Source organism: Gallus gallus, chromosome 20 (assembly GCF_016699485.2).
Source record: "Gallus gallus isolate bGalGal1 chromosome 20, bGalGal1.mat.broiler.GRCg7b, whole genome shotgun sequence".
Taxonomy (NCBI): domain Eukaryota; kingdom Metazoa; phylum Chordata; class Aves; order Galliformes; family Phasianidae; genus Gallus; species Gallus gallus.
In genome coordinates, this window is record NC_052551.1 from 9,895,242 (window position 1) to 9,920,205 (window position 24,964).

At 56.0% G+C, this 24,964-nt stretch overlaps 2 protein-coding genes and 1 long non-coding RNA gene across 15 annotated transcripts in view; 1 reads left to right on the forward strand and 2 right to left on the reverse strand.

Annotated features, from left to right (window-relative positions):
* Positions 1-351: 351 nt before the first annotated feature.
* On the reverse strand, positions 352-6,514 carry LOC121107336 (cleavage and polyadenylation specificity factor subunit 6-like). Of its 2 annotated transcripts, none has more exons than XM_040650961.2 (2): positions 6,466-6,514; positions 352-5,063 (listed from the first exon to the last, which is right to left on the reverse strand). In XM_040650961.2, the coding sequence occupies exon 2, from the start codon at positions 4,923-4,925 to the stop codon at positions 3,858-3,860; it is 1,068 nt and encodes a 355-aa protein (XP_040506895.1). In that variant the 5' UTR covers positions 4,926-5,063; positions 6,466-6,514; the 3' UTR covers positions 352-3,857. The 2 variants fall into 2 exon arrangements, with proteins under 2 accessions (XP_040506895.1, XP_046758987.1); XM_046903031.1 differs by lacking the exon at positions 6,466-6,514 and adding an exon at positions 5,172-5,299.
* Positions 6,515-14,117: 7,603 nt separating this feature from the next.
* LOC124417338 lies at positions 14,118-16,649 on the reverse strand. Its single transcript, XR_006931924.1, has 2 exons — positions 16,576-16,649; positions 14,118-15,386 (listed from the first exon to the last, which is right to left on the reverse strand). It is a non-coding gene; the product is annotated as an uncharacterized LOC124417338 (long non-coding RNA).
* The window catches only part of ZBTB46 (zinc finger and BTB domain containing 46), a 39,419-nt gene continuing 30,628 nt past the window's right edge, over positions 16,174-24,964 (forward strand). For 4 of the 12 annotated variants that reach the window (XM_015296606.4, XM_046903035.1, XM_015296611.4 and 1 more), the window contains exons 1-4: positions 16,174-16,252; positions 16,598-16,771; positions 21,928-22,046; positions 23,387-23,521. In XM_015296606.4, coding sequence (XP_015152092.1) covers positions 23,468-23,521 — 54 coding nt within the window. In that variant the 5' untranslated portion in view covers positions 16,174-16,252; positions 16,598-16,771; positions 21,928-22,046; positions 23,387-23,467. Of the gene's footprint in view, positions 16,253-16,584; positions 16,772-18,462; positions 18,642-18,703; positions 18,825-20,827; positions 20,904-20,994; positions 21,249-21,927; positions 22,316-23,386; positions 23,522-24,964 lie in introns of those variants that run through there. The other 8 variants (XM_015296609.4, XM_040650965.2, XM_015296608.4 and 5 more) reach the window with 7 other exon arrangements.

Genomic DNA, 24,964 nt, shown 5'->3' on the forward strand with positions numbered 1-24,964 from the left:
AAAACGCCCCAGCTGTGTGGGTTCTGGCCTGGTTTGGGGAAGCCCTCAGCCATGTGCTGGAGAAGCCCTGGGTAGCTCCACTGATACAAATCCTGCAGCTCACCCCACTGAAAACCCCACTCAGCTCTAATCGTGTCATCATCTCCAGAGCCGTTTCTACCTGGTCTATTTTCATTGCCCAAGATGAGCGTGAAAAGGGAAGCGAATATAAATGGGGAAACGTACATTAATTTTTCAGAGCCGTTTCCAACAGCACATGCTGCACATCCGAGCAGAGGGTTTGCAATTAGCGTTGGTGGGAGCTGCTGGAAACACCCAGTGAGGGCTCAGCAGGTCATCCCAGCACCCACATCACAAAGCACCCGGCCACCCTGAGTGCTTCCTTTTGCTGCACAGAACAGGGAGCGCGATGAGAGCTCACTCTTTTATTGCTGTTTTTATGCAGGGGGGTTATATGGAGTCTGACACTATTCTGGTTTCAAAGCTGGGCTCTGTGGAAATCTAAGTGTTGAGCCCACGTGGAAATCCGGAGCAGAGGCAGCAGGAGGCGCAGGGCCTGGCTCACAGGGAGAGCTGCAACAGCTCTGCCAGGAACAAAAACCCAATTCAGCTCCAGCCCCGCTGCTGCCAGCATCAGGGTGTGCCTCCACGGGAAGCACCACATTGCCCTCCCAGCGCCCGCTGCTCCCACTGCTAATTTTGCTGTACCTTCAAGCGCTGGATTTTAATTAAACATATTCCAGTGCCAACTCGAGTCTCCATCCCAAGCCCTGCATGTGTATTGGGGTGGAGAAACAGAGAGCAACCCTGCTTTTGGGGTGGGAAAAAAAACCTCCTTGTTCCAGGATCGCTGCTGCCCATCAAAACGGCTGTGGCTCTGTGAGGGCCAGGATGTGGGGCCGGGCAGGAATGTGGGGCAGCAGGCAGCATGCTGGATTCCCTGTAACAGGGGCTGAGAATGGCTCTGGCTGCTGTCATCCCCAAGCTGCCAGCAGAGCCTTCCTGAGGTTTCGGCCACAGCTTGTGCCCTCCATGCTGCCCCCAGTTCTCCTTTTGCTGTTGGGACTTTCACTCTCTCGGGGGTTTTCTGTTGAAACGTCAGCCTGGAGTCAGTTCCCATCACTGATGCCCCCTCCGAGCTGCTTTGGCTCCCACACAGAGGCAGTGGGGAGGGACGTGGATGGTTGTGATGGCTGCAGGGACGTTGTGTTTGGGGGGCAAGCAGCATCATCCCCATGCCTGGACACCTCTCTATGTCACAGCAAGGACACGTCCGCTGGCAGCACATTGCCCACAGTGCCCAAGTCACAAAACGTGGCTGTTTCCCAGCAAAGCCATAAGCTGTGGCCAGCCCTGCACAGGGAACCGTGTCCCAAGGCCCCCACCATGCCTGCTTGTCCCAGTCCTGGATACACCAGGAGGGCACGGACATTTCCCGGCTGTTCCGTGCTCAGGCAGGCGCTGCAGCTCTGCTGCTTCACTTGGAAGCTGACACAAGCTGGGCTCTGTGCCCCTTTTAGAGAAAGCCCTGACCTAGATTTCACTGCCCACTGCAAAGCTCTCCCTGTCGCTCCTCCCTGCAGCTGGAAAGGGCCCAGCCGAGCAGTCCTGGCTCATGCTTGTTAAGCTGGTGGCTATTAGCCCTGCAGGGTACAAGCCTGCTCAGGCTGATGGGACCCTGTCACGTTTTGCTTGCTGTTTCCCAGGCACAAGGCACCACTGGAGCTCACTGCTCTGCAGGAGGCCACCCCGATGCTGCAGTGGCAGCTCTTGGCCCCACCTGCTCTCCCCATAGCCACATCCCCATCCATCCATCCATTAATCCAACTACGAGTCCTTCCACCCGCCCATCCATCTGTCCCTGTGTCCATCTGCCCATCCATCCATGTGTTCTCCCACTCCTCTATCCACCCACACACCAGGAGCAGAGCCTGACGCAGGTGCCACCATGCTGTCCCCGTGTCCCCACTGCAGCTCCCTGGCAATCTGTCCCACTTGGCCTCCATTTTGGCCCCAGTCCTTCCTTGCTTGGCTATAAGCTGCTTGCTGTCCCCCATACCAGGCTGGCATTTACATGGCTGTATCACCCATGCGCCTAAAAAAGCCCCTGAATGCTTCAGGTGGGAGGGATCCGCTTCCTTCAGCCCGTCTTTGGCAGCTCTGGGGCCATGGGCTGGCAGTGACAGTGACATTCCTCTTTCCCAAACCAACCACTGTCCCCTGCATGCTGTGGGGCTTCGCCCTGCCGTCACCGTGTGCAGCCTTCCTCTTTTCTCAGCACCCGAAATAACCCCGGGGCCACAGCGGGGGGATGCCAGAGGTGACGCTTCCTCTTTCCGAAACATCACTGGGGAAGGGATGGAGACTCTCGAATAGGGTCTGGGGGATGCAGGCACAGCCGGATCCCAATTTTCCCTGCTGTGCTGGGAACCCCCAGCTAGCAGCCAGGCTGTCCCACCGGATCCCCCTCGCTTCTGGACACTGAGCTTCTCCGTGCCCCAAACAGCTCCCAGAGTCCCAGGACCCCATAGCAGGAGCCCAGGGCAGGGCTGGAAACAGGTTTTAGCTTCTCTCTTTTCTGCTGGGGCTAGTTTCACACCTCCTCCTGGAAACAGAGCCTTAATTTCTGTCCCCTTGCCATGGCTCATGTGGCTGCCCTCAGCCCTGAAACAGCCCCGGGGCTGCATGGGGATTGCCTGAGCACCATGTCCCCACTACGGGTTTTCTCCCTTGTCCCCACCACATCACACTTTGAACCAGTTTACATCACTCCTCTCCACCCTCAGCACTGGGAATTCCCCTGACAGCATTTGGGGCAACACTGCAGTGGGGATTGCCCCTCTCCAGCTCTACAGAGTCAGCCCTGAAGTCTCCACTCCTATGGTCCCTCGTTCCACAATCCTTGAACACCCGCAGGGCTCTGCTCACCGTTGGCACCATGCACTGCCATGGGGCAGTGGGCACCTGAAGGATGGAATGCACTCCCATGGCTGCACTGCATGCCCAGGACCTCACAGTGCAGGGCATCATGGCCATCCCTGCAGCATCCCATTGGGACAATGGCTGGAAATCCACTCCTCTGCTCTTCTGCTTCATTTCCCCTGCTCTGACCAGGGCTGTGTCCCATCCCACTCACCTCACCCTGGGGCCCATCCAGTACCATCTGCTGCCTGCAAACCCCCTGCTCCCTAAGCTGCTCTAATCCCCTGGATCCTATCTGTATCCTCATGAGAGTTGGCGGCCCCGGGCATCTCCCCCAGGGTTGTGGGGATGAGTACCCAGGGGTTTGGTGACATTGCCCTGCGAGTGGTGAGGGAGCAATGATGGAAAATGCAGAATGCAGGATTGATGCAAAATGTGGAATGGACGCATTTGGGTTCTGTTTGGTTTTCCAAGAGAAGAAAAAGCAGTAAAAGGTGCAAAATGCCCCCCCACCCACTTCCCTCTCCCTGCCCAACCATGGGGTGAGCTGTGTGCCCCCAGCAGCAGGACACGGCCCCCAGAATGTGGCTTGGCAAGAGAAGAAAGGGGGCATGGGAGTGGTGTGGGGCCGGGGGGGGCTTCCTGGAGGGTGTGGGGTGGGAGGAAGTGCTGCAGACAGCTGCGCAACATCTGGCAGCGCTGCAGCCCCCGGGACCCCAAGGCTGCCGAGTGGGCTTCCTGCCCCCCCACTGCCAGATGTGCCCCCCGCATCCCACCCTTCCCTCCAGGCCATGCCCCACACCTGCGTCCCACTCTGTCCCGCTGCTCCCAGGCCCTCGTGGCCCCGCAACGCCCATGGGAAAGGCGGCCCCATCACCTCCACCACCTCCGTCCTTCCATCCTGGAAAACCCACCCAAAGGGGCATGGCCCCAATTCAGAACCGGTTACGGCTGTGGGGTTTGGCCATGGCCCCATGCCTGGGATATGGGGTTTGGCCGTGGTATGGGGAGCGCAGAGTGCCAGCGCTGCCCACCAGCAGCCCCCGGCCCCGCAGTGTGTGGCTGGATGGTCCCTGACCCTGACCAGGGGTGCCTGACCCCGCAGAGTGCTGGGTGAGGTTGGAAGGAAGGGATGAGCCCCAGGCAGCAAAAATAGCCTCTGTCCTACAGGATGGCTTCACGGGATTAAAAATAGCAGTGTTCCCAACAGAGGCGCTCAAGGGGACACGGACAGAGGGGACAATTGGCTTTAGGGTCCTTGGTGCCACCATGAGAGGGTGGTGCAGGATAAAATCCAAAGGAAAAGGGCCTGCGTCCCCAGCTGGGAGCTGGGAAAGACCTTGGGGGTGGGGCTGGGGCACAGACACAGCCCCGAGCGCGGCGTGTTGGGATGCATAGGGGATGTGGTGCTCCCCCCGCACCCCCATGCCCCGCGGGGCCGCGCTCCGGGCTCCCTGGGACCGGTGTCTGGGATCGCTCCCACGGCCAGGGAGCGGCGGAGGTGGCGGCTGAGCCTCCGGAGACAGGAAGTCAGCACTCGGGGTATGCGGGGACACGGGGACAGGGGGACGTGGGGAAACAGGGGCATGGGGACACGGGGACGTGGGGACACGAGGGTAAAGGGTGCCCAAAGAGCCGCAGGGATGCCGGCCCGGTGGGACGTGGGTGACATCTGGAGCCCAGTTTGTCCTTTCGGGCGAACGCTGCGGGCCCCATCCTGTGCCAAAACCCCTCCCAGCAGCACTTGTCCCCATTTCCACTGCTCCCCTACGGGTGAGCTGCACGGCTCCTTCCAGTGCTGCAGGGGAAGTGGCACCGATGGCAGCAGCCGGTGTCCCTGTGTCCCCACGTGCCATTGTCCCTTCCCCTGCCATGTCCCCAGCGCAGCACTGCATGGTCCGCCGTTTCCCCTCCTGCTCTCTCCTCTCTGCTCCCCTCCCCTCGGGGCCCGGGAGCCGCTTTTCTTTCTCTCCGTGTTTTCTTCCCACGTTTCCGCTCACCATGGCAGCGCTGCACTCTGCACAAGGTCTGCTCCGAGTGGGACCTCCTCCTCCTCCTCCTGCAGCAGCAGCAGTCCTGGGGAGGGTGCAGGGGACAGGAGGGACAGGAGCTGCAGCAGTGGCAGCACTTCAGCAGGACCCCTGCAAAGGATAAATCCCAGCTTCTTCCGTAAAAACCGGCTCAGAATCTGGGGCAGGCGTTTTGCTTCCATCCCATTACAGGAATGGGATGGGAACAGCCCCACACACCTCCCAGCCCCACGTGGGGCACGCAGAGGGACACTGGCACTTGGGACATCCCACATCTCCGAGCATCCCCGAGAGTGCGTGCATGGAACACGTGTGCTCACGGTATGTGCCTGCACCTGCACGTGTGTGCCAGCTCCGGGGGACACACAGTAGGGTCATGGGATGTGGACACGGGGTGGGGCCACGGCCATGGAGCGGGGACGGCTCTCCCTGGGCATTATCCAACCCCAGGCAGGCATTATCCAGCTGATCCCGCTCACAGTCCCTAAATCCCTTATGGGGGTTACAACCAGCAGCTGCCAGCCCTGACCCCAGGAGACCCTCCGTGCCCCCTCTGTGCCCACGCAGGGTGAGACTGGAGCCCCCCGCACCCTCACTCCCTCCCCTCTGCCTTCCCTCAGCCCCACGGCCAGGAGATGAAAGCCGGGCCGGGGCGCGCTGCCCTCCCACATCCTTCCCTGCGAATTCCTCTCCCTCCTTCATCTCTCCGGGGGTGCCCGGCTGCTCTTATCGCCGCCGTGGAGAGGGCCGGAGGAGACCTTCGCTTTTTCCCCTCTGTTATAAATAGCATGAGATTTATTTTCTGGCAGCATGGAAAGCCCCCGGGGCGTAAGAGAGGAAGCAGACGGGCTGGGTGGGGGGCGGGCAGCGGGGGGGAGAGTGAAAAGGGCAGGAAATAACCCCCCGGCTGCAGCGGCCCCGCGGAGGGGAAAATGCTTCGATGCAAACAGAGTGTGGTTAATATGGAAACTCCCAGGGCAGAGCCGCGCTGCCCCCTGTCCTGCTGACCGACCCGCAGCCGCTTCCTGCCCCTGCCTGGACACCCACCCAGCACACACTCCCCAGCCGGGGGGGGTGAGCGTGTCCGGCCCCGCTTTATGGACCCCCTCAGCCCGCAGCCTTCCCCGCTGGGCAGTTCCTTGGGCTTGTCCATGACCCCCACTCGGTGGCCGAGCGCTGTCTGTGTTAATCACAGCGGCCCGCTCCATAAATCACTGCGGCTCACACCCAGAAGATGCTCTCCGTGACCCCAACCTCCCCCACTGTCCCCCCGCCCAGCCCTGTGGATGTCCCCATGCCACCCCCTGCACCCTCCCGTGGGACACCCAGCGCCCCGCACCCCTCCCTTGGTGTCACATCCCACTGCCCCCGGCCGCCCCCGGTGACCTCCCTGTGCCGTGGGGGGAGGTGGGGGGGTTGTTCCTATTTCCTGGGGACGTTTTGTCACAGACTTTCCCCCTTGCCCAGTCCCCACCTTATCAGCCCCGCGATGATTTCCTCCCTGCCCACCCACCTGCTTATTTTAGCTGCTTCTTCCTTCCTCCCAGCTGCTCTCCAGCCCCTCTCCGTCCCCGCACCCCCTGGCCCTGTGCCCCCCCAGCCCCAGCCTGCCCGCGGAGCCTCTATTTAAGGCACGATCCTTAAATTGAAGCCTGTAGCCGCTGTTCAAAGCTCCTTGGCTCTCCGTCCTGCTCCTGTCCTCTGCCTGAACTCTACTGCCAGCCCCGCTGCCTGTGCCCCCCCACAAATATTTGCTGGCTTTCTCCAAGGCAAAGCACTTGGCAGCGAACCCTCCTCTCATGAGTGACAGCCTCACACCCGGCGTCCCTGCATGCAGGGAGGGTCCTGGCATGGGGACATCCGCGGGGCCGGGAGGTGCTGGCAGTGATTTATGGCAGTCAGCGTCCCTGTGTCCTTCAGGAATGCATCCCCACAGTGATGTCCCCCGGGGGAGGACGCAGCCCCCAGTGCTGCTGCACAGCGCTGCCACAGAACAGTGGGGACGTGGAGACGTGGGGACGTGGGGACACGGGGACAGAGGGCCACGGGACGTGCTCCCCAGCAGCCTCACCCCATCCCAAGTTTGGAACACGGCAGTGCCGGCACACAGGGGACGCCTCTGCTGTCCCCACCCGGGCATGGTGCCGAGCTCAGTGCGCCTCGCACGGCCGCAGCGCAGGTCCCTGCGCCCTGACAGGGACGAGTGGCTCAGGCGCTGTTTCCAAGGTAACCCCGGATGAGTGCGGCCTCCGCATCCCTGCGTGCCCCCGCAGATGGAGGAGCCCCCGGGGGCCTGGCTGCAGCAGGGCTCAGTGAGGGCAGTGGGGCTGGAGGCAGGGCTGGCTTGTGGGGACAGGATAGGGATGGGGTGGGATGGGATGGGGATGGGGATGGGGATGGGATGGGGATGGGGATGGGATGGGGATGGGATGGGATGGGATGGGATGGGATGGGATGGGATGGGATGGGATGGGGATGGGGATGGGATGGGATGGGATGGGATGGGGATGGGGATGGGGATGGGGATGGGGATGGGATGGGATGGGGATGGGGATGGGATGGGATGGGATGGGATGGGATGGGATGGGGATAGTGATAAGAATGGGAATGGAGACAGGAATGCAGACAGGGATGGGAACAAGGATAGGAACAAGAATGGGGACAGTACTGAGTGTGAGGAGGAAGGATGGGGAAGGAGAGAGGTGTGAGACATCCCTGCCCTCCTGTTCCCAGCCCAGCCGTCCCCTGGGCTTGGGTGTGTGCAGCACATCCCAGAGATGGGCCCCTGGGGACGTGGGGGAGCAGGTCAGGGTGTTCCGTCCTCCCATGGGCTGGACCTGGGGCACCTCCCATGGAGAACACCAGAAATAGGAGCTGTGGGTCCCCACCCAGCTGTGGGCATGGGGCCAGGGCTTCTCACCCCGGGGACGCCCATGTTGGAGCCCATCCCTGAGCCTCTCCTGTCCTGCAGAATGGGGTGAGCTGTGCTGGTGGCTCTCAGTCCGCCCTGCCATGGTGGCCCCAGCACAAAGCTGAGGGGCTGAGCCCAACCCCTGCCACCTAGACCTGGGGTCAGATCAGCCCTCCTTCTCCATCTGCTTTGCTGCACTCTTGCACACATGGAGAGCCCCTGGCCCACCGGCAGCAGCTATTTCTTATTATAATACGTTCCGGTCCATTGCCCACAAGATCTGCATCCCAGGGACCTATGTGACTAGGAATTAGATTCCTCTCTGTTAATGAGTTTATGCTGGTAAAGGCTCTGAAGATGTGAAGCTCTATGTAGGAGCTGAGCCTCATCTGTGTTATTGATCCCACTGCAACACAGATCTCCAGCGTAGAACCTTCCGAGCCCAGAGGAGGTGGTGGGGAAGGAGAAGTCCCCGTGGGGCGACATGTGGCCCCCACCCACCAACCTCTGCTTTAAGCAGCCACACCATTGCTCATTCAGTCTTATTATAGGGCTGGTATCTCTGAGCTCATGTAACAGGGCTGCTATGGCAAAAACCCCACAATAAGGAGTGGGGAAAAGGATTCGAGTCCCGCTCAGCTCCTAACAAACAGAGCTGTCATTCCTGCAAATAACGAGTGGTTAATTACAGCATCCGCCGGTGAGCGAAGATGGGATAAAATTGCTCCAGGTTTATTGTACTTGCCAAATCCCCCCTTTCAGCAAATAACTGCCATACTCTAACGAGGCTCCTTTAACTAATTAAATTAATTTATTCTTGGCCTTTCTGAAGACTTGTGCTGTACACACAGGGCATCATCAGGTGGTGATGCAATGGCTTTAGATGGAAACTGGCTCTTCCTCCCACCTCCGGGGATGCTGTGAGCATGGCACACCCTGCATGGAGCCTCCTGCTGCCCAGCGTGGGAAACTGGGAAGCAATTTGCGATGGGAGAATGATGGGATGAAGCCATGGAGGCCCCCAGGTTGTGGAGGTCTCCAAGCCATGAAGCTCCCCAAGCCACAGAGATCCCCTGGCCATGGAGGTCCCCAGCCAGAGAAATTTGGCAATTTCCCCAGTTGAGTGCTAGGTAACAATGGAACCATGTAAGTACCCAGGCCATGGAGGTCCCCAAGCCATCCTCAAGCCATGGAGGTCCCCTAGTTGTGGAGATCCTCAAACCTTGGAGGTCCCCATGCCCCAGAGGCCAGGGCCGTGGTGGTGCTGTGGGTCTGGCCACCATTCCCCCACGCAGGAGCTGCAGGAAGCAGTTGGAGCTTTTGTTTGGCTCTGCTGGCGGCAGCCGCGTTGGATGTCCTTGATGGGCTGTGCAGCCCCATCCCAGCCGTGGGTAACGAACCGCACCGGAGCCAAACCCAATGAGGCGGGCGTTGGGTGCTGGCGCTGCCTTGTGCGTGGGGAGGGAGGATTTCCTGCTGGCCCAGGGCACGCTGCCCCTTGGCCTCGACCCCTCCCAGCCCCACATTTTCGGGAAACGCCTCCTGGCTGCCGCCCTGGTTTCCCACACCGGGGCAGCCCCCCCTCCCAGCAGCACTGCGGTGGGATGATGGGAGCGCAGCTGGGGAGGGAGGCGGGGGAGAGGTGATGTGCTGAGACCAGAAGGTGGGAGGGTGGCCACGAGAAGGGCACCAAAGGGGCCGTCTTCCTGCTGCGCCCGTGGGAAGGCAGAGTTTGCCTGGCAGAGCACTGCTTCGTCCCTCCCTGCTCTTCTGGTGGGGAGGAAATGATGCTGCTTTCCCCGAATTCAGCCATCACCCACTCCCACCAAGGGGAGGAATCCTGCTGGGCCACGTCCTGATTGGTGTGGGACAGCATATGTTCCCTCTGAGCTTCACAGCATTGCCCTGAGCTTCCCCAAAGGGCAGCTGTGCCACCTATGGCTGCAGATCTGGGGTCCTTCCAATGGATGCCACCATCCTCCCACGAAATCCTAATGCCCTTCCAATAGATCCCAAGATCCTCCCATGAAATCCTAATGCCCTTCCATTAAATTTTAGTGCCCTTCCATGAAATCCTAATGCCCTTCCAATAGATCCTGTCATCCTTCCCCAGTTCTCCCAGTGGCCCCGGTGGCTGTGGGAGGGGGACACAATGACCTGACAGCTGCTTCAGAAAATGGCTTAAAAGATGCAGGTTATAAAGTAAAAAAGCAAAAAGCAAAGCCTTGCTGTTGGTTCCTGTTTCGGGGTCTTCAACGGCTGAAGGTCCCCAAGCCCGGAGGATGCAATTTGGTGCAAGAGGGAAACATCCCCTCCATGCTGTGTGTGTACAGCGGTCAGGATGGGGCTGCCCAGCATCTGCTCAGAGTCTGGGGATTTTTGGTGGGGTTCCCATGGCTCCTTTCCCATGGATTTGCACTGGAGCCCAGCTGTACCCCGGCCAGGCACAGGATGAGGATGCAGCACAGGGGCACTTCCCCATCCCAGCCCCACTCAGAGCCACCTCTCAAGGTCACGGCGCTGGGCAGCGCTGGGCCCAATTCTGCGTGCTGGGGGAACTTCACTGCCCTGATTCCCATAAATAAAGCACACAGGGAACAGCCCCTTCTCTGTCCCAGTAATTCTGGACCCCAGAGGCCATGTGCTGTGTGCTCAGCAGATTGCCAGCTCTGCTCCTCTGCTCAGTGTGCTCGAAAGCCCTCAGTTCCCATCAAACACAAAGTGTGAATGCTTGGGGGACATTTCATGGAAAAATCAGCTGTCCGTCCATCCCACAGCTGCCCCATCCCGGTTCTGCCCCACCCCAGGGGTTCTCTTTGGATTTCCATCTGTGGTGTCCATGAAGAACCGCAGCATCCCGTGGCCATGCAGTGTGAGCACAGTGGGGGCACAGCGGCGGGGCACATCTCCCCCCACACACAACCCCAGCCCCACCAGCCCTACCCAGCGGTGCAGGGCCCCCATTTTCAAGTGACTCAGACTCACCCTTCCTTCCTCAGGAAAACCTGTGATCAGATAAAGCCATCAAACTATCTAGTACAAGTAAACAAGCTCGCATCTGCACGGATGCAGGCTATACCCCCTGTAATCCCAAGCAGAGAGCAGGCAGCACGCCTTCCCCCTGCCCTTAGTGGGGCCAGCTGCAACCCTGAGCATGCACACACACACGCAGACATGTGCAAGGATGTGCAATGAACTCTCGTTGCATTTGCCCTTGCTGCAGGTTGGCAGGATCCAACTGCAGAATGGTTTCATCCTCCCCTGTGCTGCATGGAGAGATGCACGGTGCCCGCTGGGGTCAGCAGGGCTGGGCAGAGGAGGGAGAGGGAGGGAGAGAAATGTTTAAAAACTGCAGCTGGTGACAGATGGGCACCTGCCCCCGCGGAGGTGACACACTGCCAGGCTGGGAAAGAGCAAGGAGGGGTGTGAATAGCTCTGAGAGCCAACCGGGAGCACTCGGCGGGGGCTGCTCTCCAGCTTGGGTTGGGGTGGGATGGCACAGGGAGGCAGGGGGCTGACAGTCCTAATGCAGCGACCCGCTGTGCCCAGCCCTGCTCCTTCCCCGTGGAAATGATCCTTCTTTCCTCTGGCACTGCTTTAGTGGGGAAAGGAAAGATGAAGATGAAGCACAGTTGCAGCTGTGCAGTGGGAATGCAGAGCAGAGGCACTGAGGCTGCTTGAAATGGGAAGGGTCGGGTGCTGGAGGGACTTCTGTGGGGCTGCTTTGTGCTGAGAGCCATTGGTGCAGTGCTCAGAGCAGCAATGACAGCAAGTAGGTTAGGCTCAGAAAGCAGCCGTGGGCATTTTTGGAGGTGATTGGAATGACTGCATCCACAGGAAGGAAAATGAGGATGTCTCCAGCACTGCCACTCTGCTGCTGTGATCGTCCTCAGCCCCTACGATCCCAGCTTTGCAGTAGTAGTGCTTGTCTCCCTGCCTGTCCCCATCTTTATCCCATCCCCATCCCCACCAGATTTCCCATCCAATGGTTGAAACTGGGTCAGACCCCACATTGTCACAGTGCATGGCCCCATAGGACCCATGGCAATGGGAGAGCTGCCTGGAGGTGCCGGGCGCTGCGCTCACCGTGATCTGGGAGTGCTGGACAGCACCAACAGCCTCCCAGTTGCCTCTGGTAGTACCCACTTGATGGACAGCCACATCACAGCTCCTGACAGGCAATTTAATGATTCAAATATTGTGAAGAAAAAGAAAAAAAAAAAAAAAGCTTCCTATTTACTTAATAACATTTTTTGGACATTTTGCCCCAGTCCTCCTCATTCATTGCCCCACATTCTCCAGCCATGCCCAGAGCTCTGCGCTAACGGCAGCGAAATGTGGCATACCGTATTTAACCTAGATAAACCTCAAACGTGGCCTAAATTGTTAGGCGAGCCACCAATTGCCGGGCTAAACCCAAAACCACACTCCCCAACCCTTCACAGTTATATATATATTTTCACTGTTGCTCTGCGCTTTCCAAGCGCAGCTCCATCGCATGCACTATTTATATCGTTTGCATGGAACAAAGGGCTCAGAGACAGACCTGCAATTTGTTTGGGTTCCAAGGGAAACAAAATCTTTGCAAGCAGAAGAATATACTTGAGACGAATCTCTCTTGAACACAGAGTAGTTTGAGATACTGCAGCAAAAAGGATTTAGCTTGAGAACCAAGGTGTGATCAGAGCGATGCCGACATGGGCACATCACCAGGGGACCGGGTCTCATGGCTGGCAGGAGTGGATCTGCTCATTGCCAAAGGGGCTGCTGGAGGTGTGAGATGCTGCAGACATCCAAATTCACTGCATCCTTTCTGCACGGTGCTGCTGGCATCAGACAGAAGCATGCTGCAAGCACCAGTGTGCAAAGAGGCGAAGCTGAGCCAAGAGTTGCGAAAGAAAAACTCCGATGGAAGAGCACGCTGCTTGCAAGCCATCCCAAAGCGCTGCTTGGCAAAGGGGAGATGCCCCAAATCAGCACCTGGCAAAGCAGGGAGAATGCAGAATGCAGCCAGAATCCACGTGCAGGCACTAGTCTGCCTGGGCTTCCTATGGAGGAAATGGGGATTGGGAACCAAAATGGCCTCTGGGATTCCCATGTGAAGAATGAGGACTGGAAACTGAAACGGCCTCCAGGCTTCCCATGGAGGGGATGGGGATTGGGAGCCAGAACAGCCCCGGGGATTCCCACTGTGGCCACTGAACCCAAACGCTGCTGTGGGGGCTGTGCTGCTGCCAGCAGGACCCTGGGGTGAGCTCAGAGCCAGCGAGTGGGGCTCAGAAGGGGAATATTTTTGGAGATGAAAGATCAACTGTTTGCTAACGTGGCCAAACCCTTTGAGAGCAGCACCGGAGGAGGTCGGTGGGATGCAGCTGGCCAACTGCTCTGTGCATGGGCACCATCACTCACCCCCTGGTGCATTGGCAGCCCTGGGACCCCAGCGAGGCAGCTGCGATGGGAAGAGGTGCAGTGTGCAGGGCTGGAAGGAGCACCCGACCAGCAGCAGGACGAGCAGCACGAGGGGGTGGTGCGGGGCAGCGGGGTGGGAAGAGGGAGTTTTACTCTCCGGGGTTTTTTTGCAGTCTCCCTTCACCATATTTAGTAGGCTTGCGACTTGCCCTCGCTAGTTCATGGAGAATTCCCCCAAGTGTTTACTCCCACAACCCAGCAAATGCCTCAATACACATCATGGAAAAAACACAATCGACATGCTCACTCCCACTAGAGCAGGAATTCCAACTTGCCAAGCTCCGAGCGGGAGTACGTGCATGAGAGAGAGAGAAACAAACACAGTTCATTAGTGCGGCTCAGATGTGGTTCACTCCTAAAATGACCTGGTCAGGGCTGCACACCTCCTCCCTCCCTTCCTTCATGGTAAGAAACCCGCTGACCTTTGGTCTGCAGCAACAGGGACAGGAATGTGGGTTCTTAACCCTTCTTTGAGCTGCTCTGAGCTCAGCGGATGGTCCCAGGCTGCGCAGCGCTGAGGGCAGGAGCCCTAAAATCGCTTCCTTCCTGCAGGGCTTGGAGAAGAACAGGCTCTGGCGATGGAGCATGCTGGAAACAATAGGGGAACTTCGCAAGCAAAGCTCTCGGATCACAGATCTCTTGGGATTTTTCTGTTGCACCTCCTTTTCCCCTAAAAATTTTGCTAGGGAAACAAACCAAAAAAAAAAAACCCACAAAAACAGAGTAATAGAATAATGAGGCCACTTGGCTTTTTCAGCACGCCTCCAAACTAACCACAGGACAAAGACACAAGAAATCATCTCAGTTTATTGAATGCAAAATCTCGTTCTGCGCACACAGTCCGCACCCCCCGACACTCCTCCGGAGGGGAGATGGCTGTGCTTTTCCCTTCTTCCACGTCTTATTTATGGTGGCTTCCACACCCAAAATCTCATGAACTACACTTTTTTTTTCCCCCTCCAACCCGCCTTTTTTTTCCTATTTGTTTATTTCCATGAGTGTTCTATTTATGAGGAGAAATCACATCATTTCTAAGGACAGAGTAATTGCAGTATTTACCTAAAACACAATACAAACTTCTAATTAAGGAGGGGAGGGAGCTATGTGTGATCAGCAGAAGGGGACAAAACCTCCCTGAGACCAAAGCCCCGTGTGCTGAGGAGTTCCAGGCTCCACGGGCAGCTTCTGCCACCAAACACCTTGAGCTGGAAAAGGGATTTCATAGAATCATAGAATGGCCTGGGTTGAAAAGGACCACAATGGTCACGTAGTTTCAACCCCCTGCTACGTGCAAGGTCGCCAACCAGCAGACCAGGCTGCCCAGAGCCACATCCAGCCTGGCCTTGAATGCCTCCAGGGATGGGGCATCCACAGCCTCCTTGGGCAGCCTGCTCAGTGCGTCACCACGTGTGCTACCTGTTGGTGACAGAGCTGGGAAATGCGCTGTGACGTGGCCGGGCGTGCAGGAAGGGCAGGTGGCAGCGGGGAGCTGCGCTGCGTTCAGCATTTCGTAAGGCTAAAAACTGTCCTGCGTCGTAGGAACAGCCAAGTTCTGCAAACTGTTCATTTGCATTTTAATGGAACTCTTTCTAGGAAGGTGCTGTTTGGACTCTGTTGCAATGTAAAATAAAGAGGTAATTAAAAACACGCCCGAGTTGAAAGACGTTTCGTTTTCTATTAATTGGGTTTATTCGCGCTCTTTTCTGAATTCAAGGTACTGAGGGTACGTGGGATGAAACGGGGGGAGGGAAACACGTGCCAGGACATCTGCTTGTTTAAATGGCAGATAAAAAAGCAGAAAGCACAGCTCTGAGATGAAGGCACCTGGCGGGGCGAGCGGCAGCCGAGCGCGTCGGATGAGGGAAGGAAACCACAGACGGCACTTTCAGACCTCTGGCACGCCGTTATCACAGCGAGGCCGCCGAGGGCAGATAGCCCAACCCAGGGCTGGTCCGTTACCTGTGTGTTTCCCTAGGCTGGGCCGCAATCACAATATGTGAGCATTGATAAGCGGCCTGAAAGCTCAGCACCATCCGGACAGCTCCGGAGCCGCCCTGCAGGACGTGGCACAGGTGGGGGGTCGGGGTGGGCCTCTCAGGTGATGCTCCCCTCAGGGCTGAGGCCTGCGGGCCACGGGAACACCTCAGAGCCCCACGCGAGGCCCCAGCCCGGCCCATGGTGCGCTGCTGGGCCAACTGGGGGAACCGGAGGGCTTCTGGGGGCAGAACCGCCTATTCCTCCTCACAGCCTATTTCTCCTCAAAGCCTGCAGCTGCCTTCGCCCTAGTTGTTCCCACCCGGCTCGGATGCGGCTCTGAGGGCCCCCGGCGGGAGGAAGCGGCCCCTCACACCTGCACCGCAGCCGGGGGGACTTGGGAGGACCGCGGGCGAGGGGCGGTGGAGGACCGAACCCCGGCGCAACCCTCAGCGCCGTCCCGGCGTGCCCCGCGCCGCCGCGCCCGGGCAGAGCGCCCCCTCCCTTCCCTCCCTCACTTCCGGTGTCCGGCAGTGGCAAAGCCGGCGGCGGCGCCCCCGCTCCCCCGGCGCAAGGGTGGCGGTGGGAGGGGGGAGCAGTGGGCGGGGAGATGGGCGGAGCTTCGGGAGGCCCGCGCGGGGCGTCAGCCAATCGGCGTCCTCCTTGAGGCGAGAAGGGGCGGGGACAGCGGCCGGCACGCGCCGCGCGGCACCACCCCCCCCACCCTCCGCGCGCCCGAGGGAGCGGCGGGAGCGCGCCCGGCTGCCCCCCCCCCCTTTTCCCCCCCCTTTTCCCTCACTCCCTCATCCGACTTCACCCCCCTCACCCCCCCTCCCCCTTCCCCTTCCCTCCCGCCGGGGGGAGGCTGAGGCGCGGAGTGACCGAGGGAGCGCGGCCGCTCCTTCCTCCTCCTCCACCTCCTCCTCCTCCTCTCCATGGGGCCCAGGTAAGCGCGCGCCCCGCCCTGAGGCGATGGGGGCCGTCATGGCCGCCCCCCCTCAGCGGGCGCCCCGCTTTCCCCCCTTTTCCTCCCTATTACCACCGTTATCCCCGTTCGCAGCGCTCCATCGCGATCGATCCCCGCGGGGGGGGGGGGGGTGTTCACCTCAGGGGGTGACTGCGGGGGGGTCCACGCGCACAGGGGTGGGGGGGTGGGGGGTGGGGGGGCAGGGTTTAACCCCCCGGCCCTCCCCCTCTCCCTCCTCCCTCCCTCCTCCTCCCGCCCCCCCCTCCCACAACCCCCCCCCCCCCACCCCCCCTCCCCGTAACCTCCAAAAGGGGAATTTTCCAGCTGGTAATTTCTGCTGCGTCAACACCCGCCCGGCGCGAGGCAGCGCGGCGCGGTGCGGGGGGGGCACTCGCACGGCCGCCCCGGAGCCCCGCGCGGGGCCCCGCCGCCCCCGGAGCCGCACAAGTTGGAGCGAGAGTTTGTCGGGAGCCCCCAACTGCCGCTCGGAGGGATGAGGTAACGGTGCTGCGGGGCTCCCTGCGTCCCTCCGCCTCTCTTTCCCCCCTTTTTTCCCCCTCTTTTTCCCCCTTTTTCCCCCTCTGTTTTTTTTTTTTCCTCCTCTTCCCCCCCCCCCTTTTTTTTCCTTCTCTTCCTTCCTTTTTTTTCTGTTTTCCCCCCCTTTTTCATCTGTTCTCCCCTTCCCCCCTCCCCTATTTTTGTTTTATTTATTATTGTTTTTCCTCCATCCAGCCCCGTTTTGGGTTATTGTCTCCCCCTAAAGCCCGGCTCGCAGCGCCTCCATTTTAATTGCGGGCTGACATGGGGGAAGTGACCCTCTTTTAGAGATAATGACAACACGCAATAATAACAGCACCCTTAGGGGGGAAAAAACCCAAACCCCGAAGCCGATCCCCGCTCCCTTGAGGGCTGTGGGTGCCCCCGTGGGGCTGTAACAAGTGCGGTGCCCCGTGCTCTGCCCCCACCCCACACAAAGTGCCCCCCGGGCGCCACGGCCCCTTTGTGTCAATGCTCCACTGACAGCTGTAGGGGCCGGGAGGAACCGTCTGCCCGGGCGCTGTATCTTTGGGGTCTCACCTGACCGCGGGAGGACGAACAAAGGGGCACTTGAACAGTTCGGGATGGATTCCCGACGCTGTTTGGTTGTGCAGTGGCTGCGATGCACTTGGCACGCCGGGCGCCGGGCGGCATTGTTTGCGGCGGTGCCGGCTGGGAGGTGCGTGCTTTGCGGGCAGCACCTGCGCTCGAGTTGCGCGTGTGTGCGTTTCGGTGTCAGTTCGATCCGGTCCGGGTCCCGGCTCTGAACTCCCATCAAGTATTCATTATGAGTGCAGTGCTGCGCTCGGAGCTGCTCTGCTGTTCGTGCATTGCGTGCAGCTCCCGAAAAGGTGAGGGAGGAACAGGTGAGGGAGTGCTTTTCCTTTTATTTCCCCACCGAGAGCCGATGTTGCCCAGGAAGAGCGATGGATAAACTCACACGGCTCTCCCACACCTGGCTTGCTATGTCTCGTACAGCAGCTTTTAATCGCAAACAAATAGCGACCCTCTCGTGGCAATCCCACCCAGCTTCCCTCGCTGTTTGTCAAGTTTAGTGTTGGGAAATCCTTAGTGCTGGGGTGGGGGGAAAGACCAAACCCTGACCGAGGGTGGGGTGTATCGTTGGTCACAGTGCTTTCAGTGTGCAGGGTGGGATTGCCGCTTTGCGGTGCTGTTTTGGGGGCTGGCAGAGCTCACCCCATCGCTCTCATGGAACTGAGTCGGTTGTAGCGCAGCACCCAAAGAACCCAACGTGGGTATTCTGACCGTTGTGATGCTGAGCAGTTATTTGTACGCTTTAAATGCTGCTGCGTTTTAAAGCACGCAGGATTCAGGCTTTGAAAACACGACCTGTACGTGGGGTTCTCGGAGGAGGAAAATGGGCCACTTTTTCCCCGTGGTCTTTGTTTTCTGGGACAGCCGTACGACAGAGGAGATGTTCTTTGTGAGAGGGTTTTTTTTTTCTTTTTTTCTGGTGGTTCTTATTTTTTCGAACTGGAAGTGCTCAGAGGAAAACCAGTTTAGCACCCCCAGCTCTGCAGAGAAATGAAAGCTCTGTTACCTGCTGTCAGCCCAGCTGCTTCGCTTCCAATACACCTCTACCAAATCTTTTTGCCTGCGCTCTCCTCTCTGCACTGATCGTCTCTTTGCAGATCTGTTGCTGCAGTTGCTGAGCGAAGTTTCCTGTCCTGCAGCACGGCTGCAGGCTGACACCCACCCGGCGGGACGGCAGCACATCAGCCCAGCCTTTCCCAGCACATTTTCCCTTTTCGTGCTGCTCTCAGTGCCTGCCAGAACACCCTGTAACGCCCTCTGGACTCCCCTTAAATTGGTAAAAAAAGCATTCGTGGTTGTTTGGGGCTTTTTAAATTATTTTTTTGCTCCTGTTCGCAGGGTGTTTTCTAACTTAATGCCAAACAAAGGGCTGAAGAGAGGGCTTGGTTTGTCTCTGCAGAGCGACCTGCAGCTGTTGTGGTCATCCCGTGCACACGTTGTGATTCCCAGCAGCCAGCAGGTTGTGTCCATTGTGCAGAGCATTGGGCACTTTGCATAAGGGGGTTAACGCTGTGTCTGTTGTATGTTGCTCTTGGCTTATTCCTGCCTAAGTCAGCACGCAGCTCACCTGTGTTGTTTGTGTGGGATATTTGGGACTTACAGTGTCCAAAAGGTGAAGGGTGCAGGGGGATGGAGCGGGAGGGAGGTGAGGATAATGGCACTGAGAGAACCCTGGGGTTAGAATTTCACTTTATTCCTTCCGAACGTCCCTTTATTCCTCCCTCTTGTTTTCTCCAGGCGGCACCTTTGCATTGCAGCCCCTTACCCTGAACTGCTGTCAGGTTTTCCTCTTTTTTTTCCCCCCAGAGCTGTCTTTCTCTTGGGACCCATCCGATCCCATGGCTGCTCGTGGAGTGCTGGGCTCCATCAGCCGCTTCTGTGGAGCAGGGATGCCTTCTTTGCTCTCCTGTCCTAAAACATTGTGTAGTATACTGATGAAAAATCACAGTTATGCTAAAGATGCTCTTTGTAAACGCAGTGCAGTCTGAGGTCCTCACTGCACCTCCTTACAAATGAGCAGTCATTCCCTGAGCACTTCCTTCAGCTTCCTTTCCTTCCCGTATATTCAAGAAACATCAGGTTGTGTTTTGCCTGCTCATGAAACGTTGGTGCTGAGTGCCTCCTGTGCACTGCGCAGGCAGGTCATGGGCCTGGACAGCAATTCTAATGAGATGGAAAGGCGTTCCACTTGGCGGTGTTGGGTTGCATTGAGGTGAGGACACACACAGGCATTGGAGCAGTGTAGCTTTGCAGGTAGCTGGCAGGTAAGAGCCAAGCCCTGTGCTGCCCTGCTCTGCAGCCTGACTGCCCGCCCTCACATTGGTCCTTGCAAGAGAAACATTGGATGTTGCCTAATGTTTGCTTTACGGCGAAGCTGAGGTGGGGTCTTCTGTACGGCAGGGAGGACACGGAGCCTCAGAAATATTCTACAAACACAGCCACTGGCTTATGTGTGGATTAAAATAAACTTAGTAACAAGAATGTCGGAGCGCATGCCAAGAACTTAGCTGCTTAAGAACCCTACTTAGAAAAGTGAGCGGGGTTTTACATATTAAGGAATATGTTTATACCTGTGTCTGCTTAAATCCCCGGCTACCTTCCATCATTTTGGTCTTCTCCTTGCATTCAAAGTCCCTGTTCCACCCGAGCTACTTCTCCCTCTTGTATTTCTCAACTTGTGGTTAATATTTCAGGATGAAGACACTAACAAAACTCACACCTTTTGTGCTAATATAGCACTGGAGGAAATGCCTTTCTCACCAGTGCTCTGAAACAGAAGAGTCAGTGGTCTTTGTTGGCCGTTAGCACTTAAAATACCCAAACCTGACACCAACTAATTAAATACTGATAAAAGAGGTAATCAGGATGCAGCGCTCCTGAAGTCCTGCTCCGCAGTGCAGGAGGATGAGGTGCTGGCAAAGCACAAGAGCAGCTTACAGGCTTCCTTCCGACTGCCGTGCACCTGTCCTGCCTTCGTTCCTCTTCTGGGTTTGATCAACCGTTATGGGATGGGGGGGGGGGGGGGGGGGGGGGAAAGATCAGGTTGACACTAAACAATTGGAAGGGATGCCTGCCCAAGGCACTGAGTGCTGCGCCAGGAGCTGCAGGCACAAAAGCCGCAGAGCACCGTGTTGCTATCTGGTATCTGCTGGTGCGGTCCCAAATCCTGTGTCTCTATTCTCTCTTTGAGGTGCCCTTTCTCCCAGCTCCCCCCCCCCCCCCCCCCCCCCCATACTTCCCTTTTAAAATCACCCCACGATTCTTCCTCCTTTCCCTCCTCCCTTTGTACGCTCCGGGTTTGGGAGTTTTAGCAAAGATCCCCTCGTGAAAAAGCCAAAAACCCAACGAGAGCGTTTTGGGGGAAGCTCCCAGCAGGGTAATTCCCAACGTGACGTGCCTTAACCCTCTTTTTCTCCGGTGCTTTTTGGGTTGGGTTTTGGGTGACAGAGACACAAACGTGATGCCTTTTGCTTCGGTTGTTTTTGTGACTGCGCTGTGAGCAGCTCAGCTCTTGCAGGAGTCGGTGGCACTGGGACAGGTAAGCTCTGCTGGACCAGCTGTTGGGCTGTCTGCAATACTGTCAGAGGAGCAGACAGACAGCTGAATTCTTATCTCTCCGGTGTCACCAGACCTCTTGAACCTTCTCACTGCTTGCTTTGCTATTGGCTGTGCTGTGCCCCATGCAGACGGGGATGGAGGGGCAGAGCTGGAAGCTGTGGGGAGATGGATGAGGGAAGCACATGGATGTTTCCACCCCGCGTTTCCTCCGCGTGTCTGCAGTGCTGTGCAGAGAGGTGTGCGTACGGTGCCCTTTCAGAAAGGTGCATCCTGTCGCATTAGCTAACTGTTGGAACGTGTTCTTTCTGGCTGCGTTGCTCTTCTGGTGAGAACTTGCATCTTTTTCTACAGCTTTGTGGGTTTTCTTCAGAACGTTTGACTGTTTGTTAAGAGGAACAGGCAGTTGTGCTTTGTAGCCGCGCGTGCTGCCCTGTGGCTCAGGCACGGCATTGCCTTTTGGAGGCTGTGATTCAGCAGAGATGAGGAGGAATAGAATTCAGATGTCTCCGTTCCATACAATGCAGGTTTCTCTGTAACCTCAGGCAAATAGTTTGGTTTTGGGGTGGCGGTGGGAATGACTGTAACGGTGAGGTTGGGTTAATATTAACCCCGTGTGAAGGGTGTGTGTCACAGGAGTCATATCGACACTAATTAAATCTTTATGGTGCTAATTAGAACATACAACCTGATAGGAGATCTTCAAGCAGCTTCAGCAAGTGGTGTTTTCTGCTGAGAGTTCCTCGGAGCGCTTCGGTCTGGAAGTGTGGCCAGGAGCTGTCAGTTAAAGTCTGATGTTAAACTCCCACCCAATGCAAGGGCTGAACTGCTTCCCATGCACACAGTTGTAGAAATATTTCAGAATATTTCACATTTGAGCTGGGAAACAGTCTTGTAAGCGTTGAGTTGTTTCACCTGTTGCTTGTAATGAAGTGACGGTTATAGTTTGCTTTAAGTTAGTGTAGATTTTCACTCTTCCCTCCTGTTCTTTCCATTCCCAAACACAGGACAGCTGAAGAACCTCGTGGAGCTCCTTACCACCTTCCTTCCCTCACCAAACCATGCATGATGCAGCTGTGAAACATCGCGGCGCTTTGCTTCGCTAACAGAAAGCATTCAAATAGTGGTAAGTTCAGAGCATCCAAAGATACTGATGTCGTGTGGTAATGGAAAGAGGGTATCCCGAGGGTGCCTTGCTGGTAAATCTTCCAGGTTTTTAATAAAATTTGGCTTGAAATTGATAACAAAAGCTGGTTTAGAAATGGTACCCATAAGTTGGAGAAATACCTTCGGCTGCTCTTCTGCTCCTTCCTAACAGTGGGGCTGCCTCCATTAATCACCATCACCGGGTTTTGTCCCTTCCACGAGACATGGCAAACGGGTGCAGAATGCAAGGCGAGGAGAAGGGAAGAGCAGTACAAAATAGGAGAGGTCTCAGCTTCACTGTTTTTACCAGACGGTTCTGGCTTACTCTGTGACCACGGGACAGGCAGTAAATGGGAGCTGTAGCAATCCCAAGTCTTGAGTGGAAGTACAGATTAATTTCATAACACAGTAACCGGGTCGTTTCCCATACGTCAGTGTTGGTTGTGCCCTCCCCTGCTCTTCTTTCCTTTTTTCCTCTGTAACTGCCTAAATAAAAGGACTGTCAAGAGCTAGCCAACACAATTGCAGTGGAGAAGCAATCAGAATTAGGCAGAGGCAAGACTTGGCAGTCGGAAATAGAGATTGAGAACAAAGTCAGTGGTATTTGCTCGAATCGGGTTGTATTTGTGTGTTTGTTTCAAGGTTTTCAGTTACGCTCATTGCCATAAAAATGCTCGGGTCTTCCTTTTTGCTTTGTTTGCTAATTAGATTCATTATTTGACCATTCCTAATGACATTAGCTCGTAGTGGAAAAGCTTTCTTCATTTCTATTTTCTCGTGTTTTCTTTTTCAAAATCTTGGGGCTGTTTTGTCTCATAACCTGGAGTGGCATCAGCCATAGGAACTGTCCCCCCGTGTTCCTAGAGGAATATCCTGAGCATCCCTTTGCAAACACAGGTTTTGTCAGAAGCTCTATTGGCAACTTTCAGCCTCAGTGTTTTACAGGTCAGATAAGGTGAATTAGTGCCCATTGGGCCACAGATGTCTCTTTGAAAAGTCATTAAAGTGAGAATGTTTTTAAAAGCTACCAAACAGGAAACACTGTTGTTTCATGGATCTGTTTGAAGTTTTAGTATCCAAAATTAGATTATTTTTTCCCATACTTATAAGAAATAACTTGTTGACACTATTGCAAGAAGGTAACCTGGCTTTAATTACCTTCAATTTGTAGATATGCTTTGAGTCATCATCTTTCTGTTCATTAGATCATATGTAGATCTTCTACGTATGAGTTTGGAGGGGAAGGACTTCAACTTGTGCTGCTGTTCAGTGATCTTGCTGTTCAGTGCTAATAACGTCTGGTTTTGTCTTTCATTATAGCTCTGTCATTCTACAAGAGTTCACCCCAGTGCTGTTGGAAGGCCAAGAGCAGAGCACTGCTGTGCTGCCCTCGGACTGTTGATGTCCTCGGCTGCTGCAGGAGAAGCACCAGAGCTGGAACCCAGTTTGTTACTGGTAAGCAGTAATTGTTGTTTTTTTCTGTTTGTTTTTGCTTTTTTTTTTCTTTTAAATTGAAGTTTCTCTTAGAAGACCATTAAAAATCTTTTCACTACTTGTTAATTTAAGAACGCTACACAGAAACCAGCATCTCTGGTGGGTTTTTTTTTTCAAATTCTGCTTTCTGATTGCTCTCCTTTCAAACTGAGGAGGCCAACAGTTTTTTCCCCAGCTTTCATTTACTTGTGAAGTTCTTCACGCACTGTCAGAGTTGATGAAGGTTAATAAATGAATTTCTCTAAGCTACCTCAGAAGTCCCATTATCCCACTGTGTTTCTGTACCCACGGGTTCTGCAGGCTGGAGCTGGCCCAGCAGCCTCAGGTCAGTGGTCTGACAGGTCACAGCCACACCGCTGTCTGAAAGCTGTGGAGTGGGATGTGAGATGTTTAATGATAGCTCTGTTGTTTTGTGTTCTGCTTACCAGGGTTAGGGGTAGGTTTTGCTTCTGGTTCTTGTTCAGGTTGCAGAAGCCAAGCTGTAATAGCCGAATGAAGAGCTGGGAGCACACAGCTTTCTGAACATCCTTATTCCTCTTGCTGTAACTGGCCTTTCTCTAGTTCCTAATGGCATTTAGATCTGTGTATTTTCACAGCAGAAGCACTTGTAGCCTGATGATGTGTTCTTAAACGTATTCTATTTCCTGACAGACTCTATATCCAGACAGGTGGAGGTGAAATCCCTTTACCTGCACCAACACCTACCAGGGTGTGAGCTCTTGGCTGTGCTGCAGCTGCTGGAGTGCAGTGTTGGAGCTCTGCTCATGGGCTCCTGGGCATTACCTGCTGCACAGATGCCAAGTGGAGCTGCTGCCATGGGTGGCACTGACTTCAATCAGAGAATCATAGAATGGTTTGGGTTGGAAGGGACCTTTAAGACAATCCAGTTCTGTCCCCCTGCAATAGTCGGGGACACCTCCCTCTAGGCCAAGTTGCTCAGAGTCCCATCCAGCATGCCCTTGAATACGAATGTTTTAGTGAATCCCCATCAGGCAGATGTTAACAGCAGTCAATGAGAATTGAAGGGGCTCAAATCTGATGATAGAAATGCACCTCGGCAGTGCAGCTGTGGGGTTGGTGGTGGCAGTGAGGTGTCTTATGTTTGCTTTTTTTTTTAATTGTTGTTCACTGAAAAACATACGACCAACTCAACAACACGCTGGTTTCTTGAATCGAAGTAGCAGAATTTCTCTTGTGGCAGCTGTTCACTTTCATAAGCTGTTACTTCCACCTACTTTGAATAAAACCGAAACACAAATACAGTTTTGGAGAACGCAGTATAAGGAAATGAAAACTGTCCTAGTAGCTGTGTGCTCTTCTTCAAAGGGCCCTGTGAGGCAGCCCTTCAGCTGGGAGCTGCGCATTCAAAACACTCAGGTGGTGTCTTTGCAGGGAGTTACCACC